Here is a 17,390-nt window from a genome sequence, read left to right as displayed (position 1 = left end):
GCACCCCATAAATAAGCGCACTAATAATGGTAGAAGTAGTAGTAATGGTGACAATGCATTATTACCCAATCAGTTAAGGGGCTGTCTTCAAGGTTAAGTGCTTGAATTAATGTGGTAGCAGTTTGGATGGAGGGGAAAGGGCAGATTTTAATGATGTTGTGAAGGTGGAACCGGCGGGGTTTAGTGATGGATTGAATATGTGGGTTGAATGAGAGAAAGGAATCAAGGATAACACCAAGGTTATGCACTTGTGAGACAGGAAGGATGGTGATGCTGACTACAATGACAGAAAAGTAAAGGGGAGGACAGTTTCCCTGATTTACCTCCTTTATTCATCCCCCATCCCAGCCCCACAGCACTTAACGTCCATATCTGTAATTTATTTATATTAATGTCTGTCTCCCTTTATAGACTGTAAGCTCATTGGAAGCAGGGAATGTGTCTTCTGCTCATTGTTATATTGTACTCTCCCAAGTGCTTAGTACAGTGCTCTGCCCACAGTAAGTGCTCAATAAATATGATTTAATGAATGAATTCATATGCTTTCTGAGTGTTCCCAAGCATGCACAAAATAGGCTTTCAATATTAGCAATCAATATAATTTATTGAGCACCTATGTGAGCAGAACACTGTACTAAGTGCTTGGGAGGATACAATGAAGGAGACATGATCCCTGGCCTCACATTTGAGTGAGGTGGAGTTTACAATCTAAGGGGGTGGGGTGGGAAGAAGATAGCGAGGTAGGTTTCATAGGATGATGCTGAATTTCTATGTTATCTTCCCCCTTGTCTTCTGCTCCACTGGCTGGGGACTGAACTCCCACTGGGAGAGAGACCGAAAACAAGCCTAGAGAAACAGCAACACAACCCTGCGGGACAGAAAGGTTTTTAATGAAGTATAACTCTCGAGGCGGCGGAGAGAAGTCAAAGACTGCTTGAATCCAGCGGGCATGGCTAAGGATACAATCTTTTTGCAAAACTTAAGAGAAAGTGCAATGGCTTCCTTTCCCAATTCTATTAAGAATAAAAAACTCTTTAGCAGTGCTTAGTTACAGCTGGAAGGTTGAAGGTCAACAGTCCTAGGGCAGAAGGAGACGACAGATGCCCCCCATCGCATTACTGTGGGGTGTTCTTAGACGTGGGGTTTCGTTATAGCTGGGGGTGTTGCGGGTGTGCGTTTCCAGTCCTCCTGGCCCCGGATTGATGTTGGAAACGACAACAGGAAGGGAAGCGGGGGGATGCTTTCAAGTTCAGGTGTCCTTGGGTGCTGGGCGTGGTCCTTGTGGGATGTTCGGAGTGGAATGGAAGGGCTTCCACTCTGATGACTGTCAATGGGTGTGTTTTCTCCTCTTGTTCAACAGCAAGGAAGGAGTTGGAGGGGGCAGAACCTGGAAGGAGGAAGACAGCAGGAAAGTCAGGACCTGGAGCATGGGTGGGGATGTTTGTCTCTCTCTCTCTGGGAGGGAGGGAGGGAGGGGCAAGTGGTTTCAAGCCTGGAAGTAGCTGGAGCGGCCTAGTGGAAAGAGCACGGACCTAAGAGTTCTGAGATGTGGATTCTAGTCTTGGCATGCCACTTGATCAATCGATCAGTAATATTTATAGAGCACTTAACGGTATACCAGGTGCTTGGGACTATACAATGGAGTTAACAGAGACGATCCCTGCCTTCAAGGGGCTTACAATCTTGCCTCTCTGGGCCTCGGTTTCCTCACCGATTAAATAGGGACCAGAGTCCTGCTCTCCCTCCCTCTTAGACCGTGAGCCCCGGGTAGGAGAGGGACTTTGGTCCGATCTGTTACCTTGCTTCTTCTCCAGCACTTGGCACAGTGCTCAGCATGGAGTTAAGGGCTGAATAAATACCATTATTATTATTATTTGGTGATGGGAAGAGTCTGAGTCTATTCTATTTATTTTGTTAGTATGATTGGTTTTGTTCTCTGTCTCCCCCTTTTAGACTGTGAGCCCACTATTGGGTAGGGGCTGTCTCTGTATGTTGCCTACTTGTACTTCCCAAGCGCTTAGTACAGTGCTCTGCACACAGTAAGCGCTTAATAAATACGATTGATGATGATGATGATGATGAGGGGCTAAGAATGAAGAGGGTCTTTTTCCGCCCAGAGCCCGAGTAACCAGAGAGATGCCACTCACTTCAACTTGACCACAGTTTCAGGGTCATGAGCAGGTTGAAGCCCATGGTCTTCACGAAGACGACGCGGAGGAAAATCATGGCCAAGTTTCTGGAGTTCAGGTATGGGTCTGCAAAACCGAAAGGAAACGGCCGCCACGTGAGTCGGGTCCCCCGGCGCTTCCCATGCCCACCCCAGGCCCTGAACCCTCGGGCCTCAACACGTCCCTCCTCTTGGCCAGGGAATGTGCCTGTTTTTTTGTTATACTGTACTCTCCCAAGCGCTTAGTACAGTGCTCTGTACACAGTAAATGCTCAATAAATACGATTGAATGAATAAATGATTGATTGATTGACTGACTGACGTCTCAGAGGGAAGCTTTGGAGGGCTGGGCCTGTCGGGGCTATGTCCGTGTTGAGTGGGGGAGAGGGGTCCCAAGCCTGACCAGTGGGACTTCCTTTTTACTGCTGCCCGGGGAACAGAGAGTCACTTGCTTACTCTCCCAGGTGCGGGACTAAAAGCGGTCGATTTTTGGGATTTCATTTCTGGAGAACTCCTGAGGGGTGGGTTGGTATAAAAAGAAACGCCCGTGGGCTGGTAAACTTTGGCCCTTATTTGCAAACCTCAGTTATCTATGCCAGGCCGGAACCTTTCCAAACTGGGACAACCTTGAAGGTGGGGGACTTTTTATGATTAAGATGCCGGAGGAGGAATTGACTCAGGCCTTGCATAAGCCAGTTGGTGTGCATAGTGCAGGCGGGGGATGACTGATTCGGGGAGCGTCACATTCTTACAGAGTACTTTGGGTTTTTTTCTCCCCCCCCAGAAAAGATAACGATCCAGGTATTTTTGCACCAATATAACCCCCTTGTCCGTCTCCCTCGGAAGTGCGATTTTGGCTCTCCAGTCATATAGGTCTGATGATGCATTTCGAGCATTTCTTCTCTTTGGTAAGCTTTGCTGTCTATACAAAGGGAGTTTTGCTTAATAAAGGACTGCAGGGCGCGGAAGTGCGTGGCTGACCTGGGACAGACCCCAGGAAGGGAGGGTGTTCATGAGGAATTAATAACAGCAGATAGGTTCGATTCACCCTCCTGTTCCGCTCTTGGCTTTAAACCTCTTCCTGACCTCAGGAGTACCCTCTCGGGGAGGGAATCAGGTACACAAAAAGGGAAGCAGCGTGGCCTAGTGGAAAGAGCACGAGCCTGAGAGTCAGAGGACCTGGGTTCTAATCCTGCCTGTGCCCCATGTCTGCTGTGCGACCTGGGGCGAGTCACTTCACTTCTCTGCGTTTCAGTTAACTCATCTGTAAAATGGAGAGTAAGTGGAACAGGGACTGCATCTAATATGATAATCTGGTATCTACCCCATCACTTAGTACAGTGTCTGGCACACAGTAAAGCGCTTAACAAATACCCTAAAAAAAAATCTGAACAGTCCATACCTGATGAGAAGTTCTCGGTCACAACTTTGGCGTTGCACACTTTTCCTGCAAGTAAAAATAACCAGCGTCAACTTCGTGGAAATGCTTTGCTCTGGTTACACCCAGATCCAACACGGTGAGGGTGAGAAGCCCTCAACCGCCTCCCACTGCCTCTGGGGACATGGTTGGGAGGAACAGGATTGGGCCATAGCGATCAATCGAAGGCGTTTATTAAGTGCCTGCTGTGTCCAGAGCACTGTACTAGGTGCTTGGGAGAGTACAATAGAGAAGCAGCGTGGCTCAGTGGAAAGAGCCCGGGCTTTGGACTCAGAGGTCATGGGTTCGAATCCCGGCTCCGCCGCATGTCTGCTGTGTGATCTTGGACAAGTCACTTAACTTCTCTGAGCCTCAGTTACCTCATCTGTAAAATGGGGATGAAGACTGTGAGCCCCACGTGGGACCACCTGATCGCCCTGTATCCTCCCCAGCGCTTAGAACAGTGCTTTGCACATAGTAAGCGCTTAACAAATGCCAATTATTATTACAATAGAGTGAGTAGACATGATCTGTGCCCTTAAGGATCTTACAGTCTGGAGGGGGAGGAGGACCCAAACAGATTGGAGGAAGAAGAGAATGTAGAGTGTGGCATCTATGTTGTAGAGGGCTGGTGTGGGGGTAGTGGAGGGTTAGGGGATGGAGGGCTGGTGCTGACCCTTGACCTCTCAGGGCCCCTAGGTAAGAGCAGGGGACCAGCAAAGCCTTTGATTCTTGGGCTTTTAGCTGAACTGCCCGGGGTGGGAAGACCTGGATATGAGGGTGAGTGTCGGGGAGGGAATTCACCTCTGCCCGGAGGAAGACCTGGATATGAGGATGAGTATCGGGGAGGGGATTCACCACGGACCCGACCTCTGAGGTGGAAGGCCTTCCCTCCTGTCCACGGCCTCCACTGACCTGAGCTGTTGGACAGGCTGTAGATTGCCTCGGAAGCCTGTGCTTGGCAGTCCCAATCCAGACTGTTGTCCCACGCCACAATGCCGAGACTCTTGGATTCCAGTCTCTTCACATCCACCACGCTGGGAGCCCGCATGATATTCCGTATTCCCGTCATATTAACTTCGTCATTGCCGAAATCAGTGAACAGGCAAATGGACAAGTCGTTCACTTGGGGTTTTTTCAGACGGTACATTCTTGGCTGAGGGTTGGTGACATCTGGGAAAACATAAGAGATAAAGCATGAGAAGTGCCTCCCTCTCTTATTCTTCTGCTTCTGCCATTCCCTGAGCCTCCCTCACCGCACTAGAGACTAAATATATTTCCAGCACAATTTTTAGGTTATTCAAACAGTAATAATGATCATTTATTACTGGTATTTGTTGTGTTTACTATGTGGGCACAGTCCTTGTCCCTCATGGGTCTCAAGGTGTAAATAGGAGGGAGACTAGGTATTTTATCCCCGTTTTATAGATGAGGGAAGTGAGACATTGAGAAGCGAAGTGACTTGCCCAAGGTCACACAGCAGGCAGGTGGTGAAGCCAAGATCGGAACTAGGTCTTCTGACTCCCAAGCCCTTGGTCTTTTCACTAGGCCGTACTGCTCTGGAAGTAGAAGTAGTCGATGAAAAGAATCAATTTGAAAGTAGCTCGCACCTCTCTTGTAGGGAGAAAAAGCCTTCAACCCATTTTTACGTATGGAGAAACTGAGACACAGATAGAACTAGTAGCTTAGCCCTAGTCACCTTTGGGTTGTTTTTGCCAAAAATAAGTTTGTCCCAAGGTCTTTCCACTGTATACATTCCTACGACTTCAGGTTTCCCCATCTTTAGCATTTCTGTACCGTTCTGATCATTTCCAGCACTTAGAACAGTGCTTTGCACATAGTAAGCACTTAATAAATGCCATTATTATTATTATTCTGGTCACAATCTCCCAAAACACACACACACACACACACACACACTCAGAAGCCATCAAGTTATTTCTGATTCCTAGTGATTTTATGGACATATTTTCTCCAGAACATCCTATCTTCCACCATAATCCGTAACCTTGATAATAACCCTTTAGTTATCGTTGTTATGGTTTCTACCTATCTACCTGCTGGTTCGCCTCTTGCACGTTTTCCTTTGATTTTTCCTAGTATTGTCTTCTCCAAGAAGTAGTCCTCCTGATGATGTGTCCAAGATATACTAACCTAGAACACTTGGGAACACATCTAAAACACCCTCTTACTTAAACACCAACGCAGGCATTTTATTTTCCTACTGATCTTCAAGTTATTTTAGTGCCTGTCTCTCCTGCTAGATTTTAAGCTCCCTGAGGGCAGAGATGGCATCTATCTAACTCTATTGTATTGTATTCTCCCAAGTGCTTAGTACAGTGCTCTGCACAGAGTAGGTACTCACTCATTCATTCATTCATTCAATCAATCGTATTTATTGAGCACTTACTGTGTGCAGAGCACTGTACTAAGCACTTGGGAAATACAAGTTGGCAACATATAGAGACGGTCCCTACCCAACAACGGGCTCACAGTCTAGAATCCATCAACTACTCATTGATGGATTGAGTGACAGGGCACTCTCCCACACCCCTTTATTCATTCATTCATTCAAATTGGGGATTAAATAGTGGTTCTCCCTCCTCACTAGGTTGTGTGCCCCATATGGGGCAGGGACTGTGTCTGATCTGATTATCTTGAATCTACTCCCGCACTTAGTACAGAGTGCTTAAGAAATAATGATAATTATAATAAAAATGGCATGTATTATAGTCAAGCACTGTACTAAATGCTGGAGTAGATGCAAGATAATCAGTTGCCACATGCGACTCACAATCTAAGTACGAGGGAGAAAAGGGATTTAATCCTCATTCTGCAGGTGAGGGAACTGAGGCATGGAGAAAATAAGTGACTTAACCAAGGTCATACAGCAGACAGGTGGTGAGATTACAACCCAGGTCCTCTGACTCCCAGGCATGTGCTGTTTCCACTAGGCCGTCCTGCTTCTTAATACAACTAACTTAATTTCCTTTCATTACAGTTAAGGTCTATTCCCTTGTTCGTTCCTCCAAGGATAAGATAGACAACTTCTCATCCCCTGTTCAATCCTCTCTTCTCCCAGCTAAACAATTTCTACCCCTAAAGATTTTACACATCTGACCTCAAAACTAACATTCTCATCCTTTTTGCCTTGGTTTTCCTCCACATTTTAAAAATTGGACTCCAGTCTCCAACCAGAATCTGAGCAGCGCCAATTCTCAGCAAGAGAATCCAATTCTCCCATTTGGAGGCCGGGCCTCATTGAATCCTTTTGAGGAGGTGGCTCCGTCCATCGCTTCCTTTCTGACAAAACCCTCTCACATCCCGGGAGTCTAAGGGGGTTGGGTGGCCATTTTACACTTCAGAGTATTTGCAGTGGTTTGAACTGGAGCACTTTGTTGGCTCTCCTGCCACTGAGTCATCCTTTGGGGACACACAATCCACCCCCTGACCGTCCACAAAGAAACAAAGTCACCACCAAATCAGCGACTGGAAATCCAACTTTCCGAATGGCAAAACTTTGTCTGTATTTCCACAACTCTCCTTTCACATTTCTTCCCAGAGAGGAGAGGGACGGTTATAGCCTGGCCACATCTGAGGCCAAGTATTAAATCGGACACTTACTTGAAAGCACTTGGAGTCCTGTTCCACTTCCCCAAATGAGCGTCCACTCCCTGGAGCACTCCAGTTCAAACCATTGCAAATACCCCGGAGCACAAAATGGTCACCCAACCCCCTTAGCCCAAGTTCGCAGTGCTCACATTGAGTGATCATTGTCCTGTAAGCTCGTTGTGGGCAAGGAATGTGTCTATTTATTGCTGTATTGCACTCTCCCAAGTGCTCAGTACAGTGCTCTGCACACAGTAAAAACTTAATGAATACAAATGAATGAATAATTAGCAACCTGTCCTAGGGCTGCTTGGATCAGCGAATTTACCTCTACTACAAAAGCCTTAAGTTCTCCTTCACTACAGTTGTCCATACCCATACTAATAGTGGCATTTGCAAGTGCTTATTATGTGTCAAGCACTGTACAAGATAATTACAAGATAGAGATAGAGATAGAGATAGAGATAATTACAAGATAGATAGATAGAGACAGGATAATTAGGTCCCACATGGGGTTCGGAGGCCCAAGTAGGAGGGAGCATAGTTACTGAAATCCCATTTTGCAGATGAGGAAACAGACACAAAGAAGATAAGTGACATGCCCAAAGTCACACAGCAGGTAAGTAGTAGAGCTGGGATTAGAACCCAGATCCTGAGACAAGAAGACTCATTGTGGGAATGCCAAAAGGAGATTAAATGAACCAGTTGGTTTTGCTCCTAAAGAATTCGCATGGAGGAAAGATCTGGGGGGGCTTACTCAACTGTCTGCTGTGTGACTTGTGCAAGTCACTTAACTTCTCTGTGCCTCAGTTCCCTCATTTTCAAAATGGGGATTCAATCCCTGTTCTTCCTTCTACTTATATTGATTCCTAGATGGGACCTGATTTTCTTGTATCTTCTCCAGTGACTACTGTAGTGCTTGGCACGTGGTAAGCACTTAATAATCAATCAATCAATCATATTTATTGAGCGCTTACTGTGTGCAGAGCACTGTACTAAGCGCTTGGGAAGTACAAGTTGGCAACATATACAGACAGTCCCTACCCAACAGTGGGCTCACAGTCTAGAATACTATTAATACTATTATTATTATAACATTCTACAGGATCTCCTTCAAAAGGCCTTCCCTTACTAAGCCCTCACTTCCCTGTCTTAGCCCCCTTTCCTGCATCACCTATGCACTGGGTCTGTACCCCTTAAGCACTTTGATATTAACCCCTTTCCCAGCTCCACAGCATTTATGCACATAATAATAGTAACAATAATAATTATGGCATTTGTTAAGCACTGACTATCTGCCAGGCACCGTACTAAAGCGCTGGGGTGGTTACAAGCAAATCAAGTTGGATACAATCCCTGTTACACATGGGGCTCACAGTCTCAATCCCCATTTTACAGACGAGGTAACCGAGGCACAGAAAAGTTAAGTGACTTACCCAAGGTCACACAGCAGACAAGCGTGGCCCATCTGCGTGGCCCATCTCCCCCTCTAGTCTGTAAACTTCTTGTGGGCAGTGATCATGTCTATCTACTCTACTGTACTGGACTCTCCCAAGCTCTTAGCTTAGGGCTCTGCATGCAGTAAGTGCCCAATAAATACCACTGATTTGCAGATTTCAGGAACATCAGCAGTGAGGCTTCTTCTCCCAAAGAAAATCCAGAGAAGGTGGTTTAGCACAGTACTTTGCAAGAAATACCACTGATTGATCGACTGGACCTTGTAGATTTCAGGAACCTCGGCAATAAGGCTTCGTCTCCTGCAGTGAATCCTGAGAAAGTGATCCTTCCCACCTGGCTGGGTTTTTGCTGAATATTTTTATTCAGCAATAAAATAATAATAAAATAAAAATATTTTATTTTACTTGTACATATCTATTCTATTTATTTTATTTTGTTAGTATGTTTGGTTTTGTTCTCTGTCTCCCCCCTTTTAGACTGTGAGCCCACTGTTGGGTAGGGACTGTCTCTATATGTTGCCAATTTGTACTTCCCAAGCGCTTAGTCCAGTGCTCTGCACATAGTAAGTGCTCAATAAATATGATTGATGATGATGATGATGATGAATAGCCTAGGCCAGGAAAGATCATTCCATTAGACTAAAGCTCTCAGTCTTATCCATCTCCACGGGCCGAGTGTGGGCCTAGGGAATCACCCTTTACAACTGCAAAGAACTCAGAATGTCCTTCTCCTTAGAGTGCCAATTTCAATACACGCTCTGCCCTGACTGCTTGCCATTTCTCTTTCCTCTCAAACTTACTTGCACGGACAAGAAGTCTGGTTCCCGTTCCAAACGTGAGGATGTAGCCCGTTCCAGAAGTACACCGTAAGGGAAGTCTTTGCAATAACCTACGGGACGGCACCCTGATCCCTGGTAAGATTTCTCTCGGTATTGTTTGGTGTGAGCAAACATCTCCAAGCTTGTTATGGACCAGTAATGTTCTATCAACTCTGTTATATTGTACTCTCCCAACTGCTTAGTACGGTGCTCTGCACATAGTAAGCACTCAATAAACACAATTAATTGATTATCCATTGACTAGATTTCCAGGCCCAGGTTCTTCTTGCCAGACACGATGAGCAAGGTGCATAATAATAATAACAACAACAACAATAATAATATTGGTCTTTGTTAAGTGCTTACTTTGTGCCAAGTACTGTACTAAGCATTGGGGTAGACACAAAATTATCAGGCCCCATTTGGGTTTCACCGTCTAAGTAGGAGAAAGAACAGATATTGAATCCCCACTTTGCAGATGAGGGAACTGAAGTACAGAGAAATTAAGTGACTTGCCGAGGGTCACAAGGCAGACAAGTGGCGAAATCTCTGAGCTCTTCAAAGTTTATAGAGATTCTGGCTTCTGATCCTGGATTCCCTATGTACTTGCTTCCCTGAACGATCTTCCTGGGATGGCACTCTGGGTTGGGCACAATCAGTGCCCAAATCCCCTGGCAGAGAGAATCAAGGCCGACAGAAAGGACACAGGAGACACGAATGGTCATGCATTGAGCCTTTTAAAGGTTCCCTCCTTGGGTGGAAGTATCAGGAAAACCTGCCTGGGGCAGCAGGGAAGACTTTTCTATGCAGTAATTCCGGACTTACTTGATAAAACTGTCACCTTGGTCCCATTTCCAAAAATGGGGGTGGTGCTATATTTCACACCGTGGGAAGCAACATTACAAAAAGCTATAGGCTCCACCCACCCCTCTTTGGGGAAACAATATGAAGGAATTCCGTCTTAGCCTCTTGCTGTTTCCACCTTGGTAGAGAGAAGTGCATTATTCAAAAAAACCCCAAACAATGGGAAGGAGGAGAAGAGGAGACGCTGAGTGGTTTAATGTACAGAGCCCGGTTCTGGGAGTTACAGGACCTTGGTTGTAATCCTGGTTCTAGTTCATTCATTCATTCATTCAGATGTATTTATTGAGCTCTTACTGTGTTCAGAGGACTGTACTAAGCACTTGGGAGAGTACAATATAACTGTAAACAGACACATTCCCTGCCCACAACGAGTTTACAGTCTAGAGGTCCAAGTGCCACTTGTCTGCAATGCGACTTAGTGTCCAAGTCAATTAACTTCTCCGTGCTTCAGTTCCCTCATCTGTAAAATGGGGATTAGGACTGTGAGCCCCATGTGGGACACGGGCAGGGACCAACTTGATTAGCTTGTATCTACCCCAGGGCTTAGTACAGTGCCTGGCACATAATAGGCACTTAACAAATACCATCAACAATAACAAAAAAAAGGTGGCATTCTCCATACTGGCCCAAGAGCTTATGTCTCAAAACCCATGAGGAATAAATTGACAGTCAGTCAGTCGTATTTATTGAGCACAAAGCTCACCCGGATGCCTGGGTAGGAGATGCCACCTTCCCTGTTGTTTTTGCCAGAAGTCTTTTTTTCCCCCCATGCCGCAGAACAAACAGCTGCAAGCATCTGTATCTTTAATCCCCAAATCCAACTACACCAAATACTTCCCAAGGGCTTAGTACAGTGCTCTGCACACAGTAAGTGCTCAATAAATACGACTGAATGAATTAATTCAGAATCAACATGTCCCATCTGGCTTTATCTAAGAGCCTTCAGTCACTCACATCTGACTCATTCCCCCCCAGTTCTCATTGCTGTTTCATTTGCTTAGACCCCGCACAAGAGGCAATCTCATAAAGCTTCTTCAAATTTAAATTCTCAATAGCCTCTCTCATTTCTGTTCAGGAAAGAGACTTAATTGGGGAACGCTCTTGCTGTGGTCAGATCTGCACTCCACGAAATTCCTCTTCATGATGTTGGAGAGAGAGGAAGGATGAGAATGTGAGAAATTCAACTCTAAATTCACCTCCGCTGGGTGAAGACGGCTAATAGCACAGGGAATGAATGGCCTTGAGCTTTAGCGGACCAGCAAAGGAGAAAAGTAAGGGGCTCTGATGGAATTAGAAGAAAATCAAACAAATTCAGGCAGAATACCAAGAAATAAACCCTCAAGGAAGAGGAGGTATAGAAAATTCAAGGCAGCGAGGTAGAAAAAGGTTAGGATAGAGAGCACTCCCGGAGAGCCATCTTTTCTGATATTTTACGTAGACAACTATTAGTAGACTGTAAAAGCATAAGCCCATTGCAACTCTACATGAAGATTGGCTAAGCTGCTGTTTGTGCCTCTCTAACTTGCCTGTAATTTAAACATTTCAGAGCCACAGACTTACTCAAGGTGACAAGGAGGGTGGTCCCCATTCCGAATGTTAGCTTCTGATACCCTCCTGAAGTCACACTCTGACCTGAACCTTTACAAAATGGAAGCTTGGCGGGTCAGTGGACTTGAAATTTCAGAGCCAGACGCGGCAAAGTTAACTTGAGTATGAGGACAATGGAGGGAAATTGCCTTGTCATTTAACTAGAGCAGTCCAAAATGGAAAAGTAATTCTTCAAAAGGCAATCCCTCCAATGATCCTTACTCCTCCCTGAATCCACGTGAAGCAGCGTGGCTTAGTGGATAGAGCATGGACGTGGAAGTCAGAAGGATTTGGGTTCTAATCCCGGCTCCACCATGTATCTGCTGTACGAACTTGGGCAAGTCACTTCACTTCTCTGTGCCTCATTTACCTCACCTGTAAAATGGAAATTAACACTGTGAGCCCAATATAGGACGGGGATTGTGTCCAACCCAATTGCCCTGCATCTATCTCAGTGCCTGGCACATAGAAAGCGCTTAACAAATACTACTACTACTACTACTATTATTATTATTATTATTATTATTAGCTTGCCTTCTGGATCGCAGGCTTTGTGAGAGTAGGGATCATGTCTACTAATTCTATTAACTTTTCCCAAGCATTTAGTAGAGCGCTCGGCACAGAGTAAATGCTCAATAAATACTATCGACTAATTACAACTCCACAAGGGATCACCAGAGCTCATTTCTTTCCGTCCCCTGCCTACAGGCAAAACACACTTTACAATTTCAATCATCTCTTCTATTTTTAAAAACTGTTGATGGTAGAGACTGCTCTCCCATGTTACCCATCACTCTGGTTTTCCAGTGGGTGAGATTGAGAGCTGTACTAGATTTCTGTTCAACTCCATTTAAGGTCACATCTTCTCCAAGAGACCTTCCCTGATTTAGCCCTTTTTTCCCTAGCTCCTTCTCCTTTTTGCACTTGCGTCTGTGACCTTCGGGCACTTGGCATTCACCCCACCTTCTGCCCCACGGCACCTATGTACATATCTGTACATTATATATTATAAATTATTGACTTGTATTAGTCTCTGTCTCCCCTTCTAGACCGTAAACTCATTGTGGGCAAGGTACATGTCTACCAACTCACTTGCATCGTACTCTCCCAAGCACTGAGTACAGTGCTCTGCACACAGCAAGAACTCAATAAATACCACTGACTGATTGATTTATTGATTGGTGTTTTGTTCCTGACTTTTCCAGCTTCCCGTGGCTGTGGAATCTAGGGGAGTTTTGGGTTCCCCTCATGGTCTAGTTATGACCAAACTGGGCTTCAGTGTTCTCCATGATAAAATGGGGGGAACCTTCTCCCTATTTTCCAATGATGTGGTGAGAACTTACAGATGTAAGTTCCCAGAGTCCTCTGTGATTTGTAGCTTGATGCTACCTAAAAATACATTGCCAGTTGATATTTCCTTGTTGAAAATGCATTCCAAGCCAGGTTAGAAAATCCAATAAAAAAGAAATCATTTTGCTTTATACAGATATAAATAACACAGAGAACTTACTTGGTTGTACCAGAAATCTTGTCCCCTTACCAAAGATAACTTTAAAGCCTCCTGAGTTCACACAGTGAATTTTACTGGAACAAAAATGGACTTGTGTTTTTCTTTCTCTTTGTCATCTCTTTAACTCCCCTCTTACCTTCCACCCTAGTTGACAGGCTATTAATAAACTGCAACAATTTCATTTATTCCCATTGGGAAAGATTATGAATACGAAATAATCAAACAATGGTATTCACTGAGTGCATTCTCTGTGCAGAGCACTGTCCTAAGTGCCTAAGAGAGTACTCAAGCTCAGCCCGTTGTGGGCAGGGATTGTCTCTCTTTGTTACTGAATTGTATTTTCCAAGCACTTAGTATAGTGCTCTGCACACAGTAAGCTCTCAATAAATATTATTCGATGAATGAATGAATTCCAGTCTAGCACAGGAGACAGACACTAAATTACAAATAGTGGGAAGAAACAAAGTTTAAAGATATTAGACCTGGGACCTGTCAATAACCACAGGGACATCCACAGTGACAGGGTATGGCACGTCTGCCAATCAGTCATATTTATTGAGCACTTACTCTGTGCAGAGCACTGTACTAAGCTCTTGGGAAAGTACAATACAGTGGGGTTGGTAGATATGATTCCTGTCCACAAGGATCTTATAGTCTGCAGGGAGAGACAGGCAAGAGAGACCTTCTATCTGTCTGGACTGATGATCTTGAGGGGGCCAGGGGGGCTCCCCACACATCTTGGTTTCCAATGATTCAATGAAATCAGTGCCCTGCACATAGCAAGTGCTCAATAAATACAATTGATTGAAATCAACTCCAGGGGCCAGGGCAAAATTTTGATTTATTCCACTGATCTCTAGTGCTGCCATTTTAGTAAGCCTCAAGGGTTTTCCACATCTAATTGATCTTCCGCGGAAAACTACAATTTTAATACTGTTCCCAAGAATCCATTTCCCCCTTTTTTGTTCACAACTCCCGTCTCTCCATCTGATCCCAAACTTACCTGGGTTTACTCTCAGTTGTGTCCCCATGCCAAAGATGAGCTTGCTCCCACCCCCATAATTCGCACAGTGATTTGACGCTATGCACTAAACCTCCTGCCCCTCTTCCCGCACCAGCCAATCGTGAGTTTGCCATACTGATTTAAGAAATATTCAGGATTTTACTTTGTGTTTGCCTAAAGGTTTCTATCTAGTTGAGGAAGGAGGGGGAAGGATTTTGACATTTTGTAATTGGAAGGCTCCTGCCAATTTACACTTCCCGAATTCAATGGATAATGCCTCATCGCTTCATTTCAAGACAGTTGTGTAGACTTCACCCTAGGCAACTTGTACAGACTTATCCCCAGGGTCAACTGATGCTCTCCTCCAAAGAGCCATGCTCCAGAGCTTGGGCAGGGCTGAGGAACTAGCCTCTCCTGTTAGTGTATAGTCTGGGTAGGGGGAAGGACAAGGGTTGGCAGTATTAGGCTCTGATCTAGAGAACAATTCAGACACCAAACCAGAATTTGCCTGGGAAACCTGAATGTAGCCAATCCTTGTAATAAATAAATAGATAATGCATAATAAAGAGGCTGTTGCCTCAATTTTCCATATCATTACTTCCTTCCCAGCTGCCATTTTCAATTAAATCTCTCTGTTGTCACTCAGAGATGCATCCCCACAGAAATTCAGTTGTCGGCTCTGCGAGGAAATAGATAGCTGAGGACATTTTCAAACAGAGTTGAGGCGGGGGTCAGGGAAATAATAATAATAATGATGGCATTTGTTAAGCGCTTACTATGTGCAAAGCACTGTTTTAAGCACTGGGGAGGATACAAGGTGATTAGGTTGTCCCACGTGGGCCTCACAGTCTTAATCCCCATTTTACAGATGAGGGAACTGAGGCACAGAGAAGTTAAGTGACTTGCCCGAAGTCACACAGCTGACAAGTGGCAGAGCCGGGATTTGAACCCATGACGGCTGACTCCCAAGCCCGTGCTCTTTCCACTGAGCCACGCTGCTTCTCTAAAGAGTACAGAAGGGTGGAAGTGAACCAGGTACCAGATCTCCATTCTAATGGGAGTTTAGATGGTTAATCGCTAGAATACCATGACTCATTCAACACCGCATCAAACAGAAACATCGGCTGTGAGGCACCCAATCAGCTTTCTCCCTCCTACTTAACCTTGCTGATTTCCTAAACCCAACATGCACACTCTGCTCCTCTAACACCAACCTTCTTGCTCCACCTCAATCTTGTTTATACCGCCACCAATCCTCTGCCCACGTTCTCCCTCAATCCATATTGGACAGTCCACCACTCTCCCCTCCTTCAAAACCCTCCTAAAATCATTTCTCCTTACCCAACTAAGCCCTTTATCTGTCCTCCCCTTCTAGTTGACCATGAACTTGGCCGGGTTCCCCTTAAACCCCTTGATACTCCTCCCTATCCCCACAGTACTTAAGTAAATATTCTTATACTCTAATATTTTCTCTATCGCTAATCTAATTTAATGCCTGTCTTCCCCAGTAGTCTGTAAATTCCTTGTGGGCAGGGATCGAGTCTACCAACTCTGTTGTTTTGCAGGGTGGCTTAGTGGAAAGAGCCCGGGCTTGGGAGTCATTGGTCATGGATTCTAATCCCAGCTCCGCTCCTTGTCAGCTGTGTGACTTTGGGCAAGTCACTTAACTTCTCTGTGCCTCAGTGACTTCATCTGTAAAATGGGGATTAAGACTGTGAGCCCCACTTGGGACAACCTGGTAGCCTTGTATCTATCCCAGTGCTTAGAGCAGTGCTTGGCATATAGTAAGTGCTTCACAAATACCATCATTATTATTACTACTTTCCCAGTACTTAGTACAGTGCTCTGCCCACAGTAGGCACTCAATACCACTGATTTATTGATGGGAAAAAGAGCCCAAATTAATAATCACATCTCCCCACTTGCACTGGGGAGAAATGGCCCACCTGGGCATCACCCCCTTGCTCATCTGGAATTACTGGATTTCAGCTGCATGGCTGCTGGCCTCTCTGCTGACCCTTGACCTCTAGCTTCCATTAATAGCGATCAATAGGGGACCAACAAGACCCCTCCTTTTTGAACTGCAGCAGGGAATTCCAAAATGACCCCAGAGTCCTCAATCATTCCAGTGACCCACAACTTACTTGACCTGACCAGCAGCCTGGTCCCTCTTCCAAAGGTCCATTTATAACGTCCCTCAACCCCACAGCATTCTGCACTGTGACAAAAACAGCCATACCTGCTCCTTTCCCTCACAGTGTTGAACTCGCCGAAGCTTCCCTTTTATTTTCCTAAACTTTCAACTCATCCTGAAATATTAAACGCAAACTGTTCCAGCCAATAATATCTGCTTCTATCAACACTGCTTCCCATCCATGTCTTTCGCAATCGGTCTTGGTCTCTTCTTTTCTTTTCCCCATTAATTTTCTCAGCTCAAGGGTCTCTTTCCCAATCTGCTTTCCTCTCCACCGCGTCTCTCATTTTGTTTTGAGATTTGACACGGTGTTCCTTCCAATTTCAACTTCAGTCAACCTCGAACTCCACTGGCAGTCCCAAACAGATTGTGGATTAAGTTATCCTCAGCCCTCAAGCCCTTAAAGGTCGATACTTACTGGGAATTATTGATAGCTTTGTTCCACTCCCAAAGGTAAGCTTTCCGGCACTGAAAGAAGTCACACTGTGCTCTCACCTCAGTCAAAAACACAGTGATATGCCACTGGCACTCTCTTATGTTCTGTCCTCTAAATCTCTTCTGTGGCTATGGATTTGGTATCGACTGTGGTTTTTGTCTTTTGGCAGGGGACCCCCAAGCAGAACAAGCCTACTGAGATCTTGTATGGATGAAATGCGGACCCCTGTCATTCCTTCTCATTACAGTCAACTCTCTCCCACCTGCCCTGAGGTGTGGGGATAGAGAGTTATCGAGAGGTAGCAAGTTATTCTGAAAATGGGGCTCTC

General features: G+C 45.3%; 1 gene segment (V, D, J or C); it reads right to left on the bottom strand.

Annotated features, from left to right (window-relative positions):
* Positions 1–869: 869 nt before the first annotated feature.
* The window catches only part of LOC119921074, a 270,951-nt gene continuing 254,430 nt past the window's right edge, over positions 870–17,390 (bottom strand). The window contains 4 exon segments of the C gene segment in view: positions 870–1,387; positions 2,148–2,255; positions 3,570–3,614; positions 4,500–4,757. Coding sequence covers positions 2,149–2,255; positions 3,570–3,614; positions 4,500–4,757 — 410 coding nt within the window.

The sequence above is a fragment of the Tachyglossus aculeatus genome (assembly GCF_015852505.1).
Source record: "Tachyglossus aculeatus isolate mTacAcu1 chromosome 12 unlocalized genomic scaffold, mTacAcu1.pri SUPER_6_unloc_1, whole genome shotgun sequence".
Classification (NCBI taxonomy): Eukaryota; Metazoa; Chordata; class Mammalia; order Monotremata; family Tachyglossidae; genus Tachyglossus; species Tachyglossus aculeatus.
Note: the sequence above shows the minus strand (reverse complement) of the source record. Positions and strands in the feature narration are given on the sequence as shown.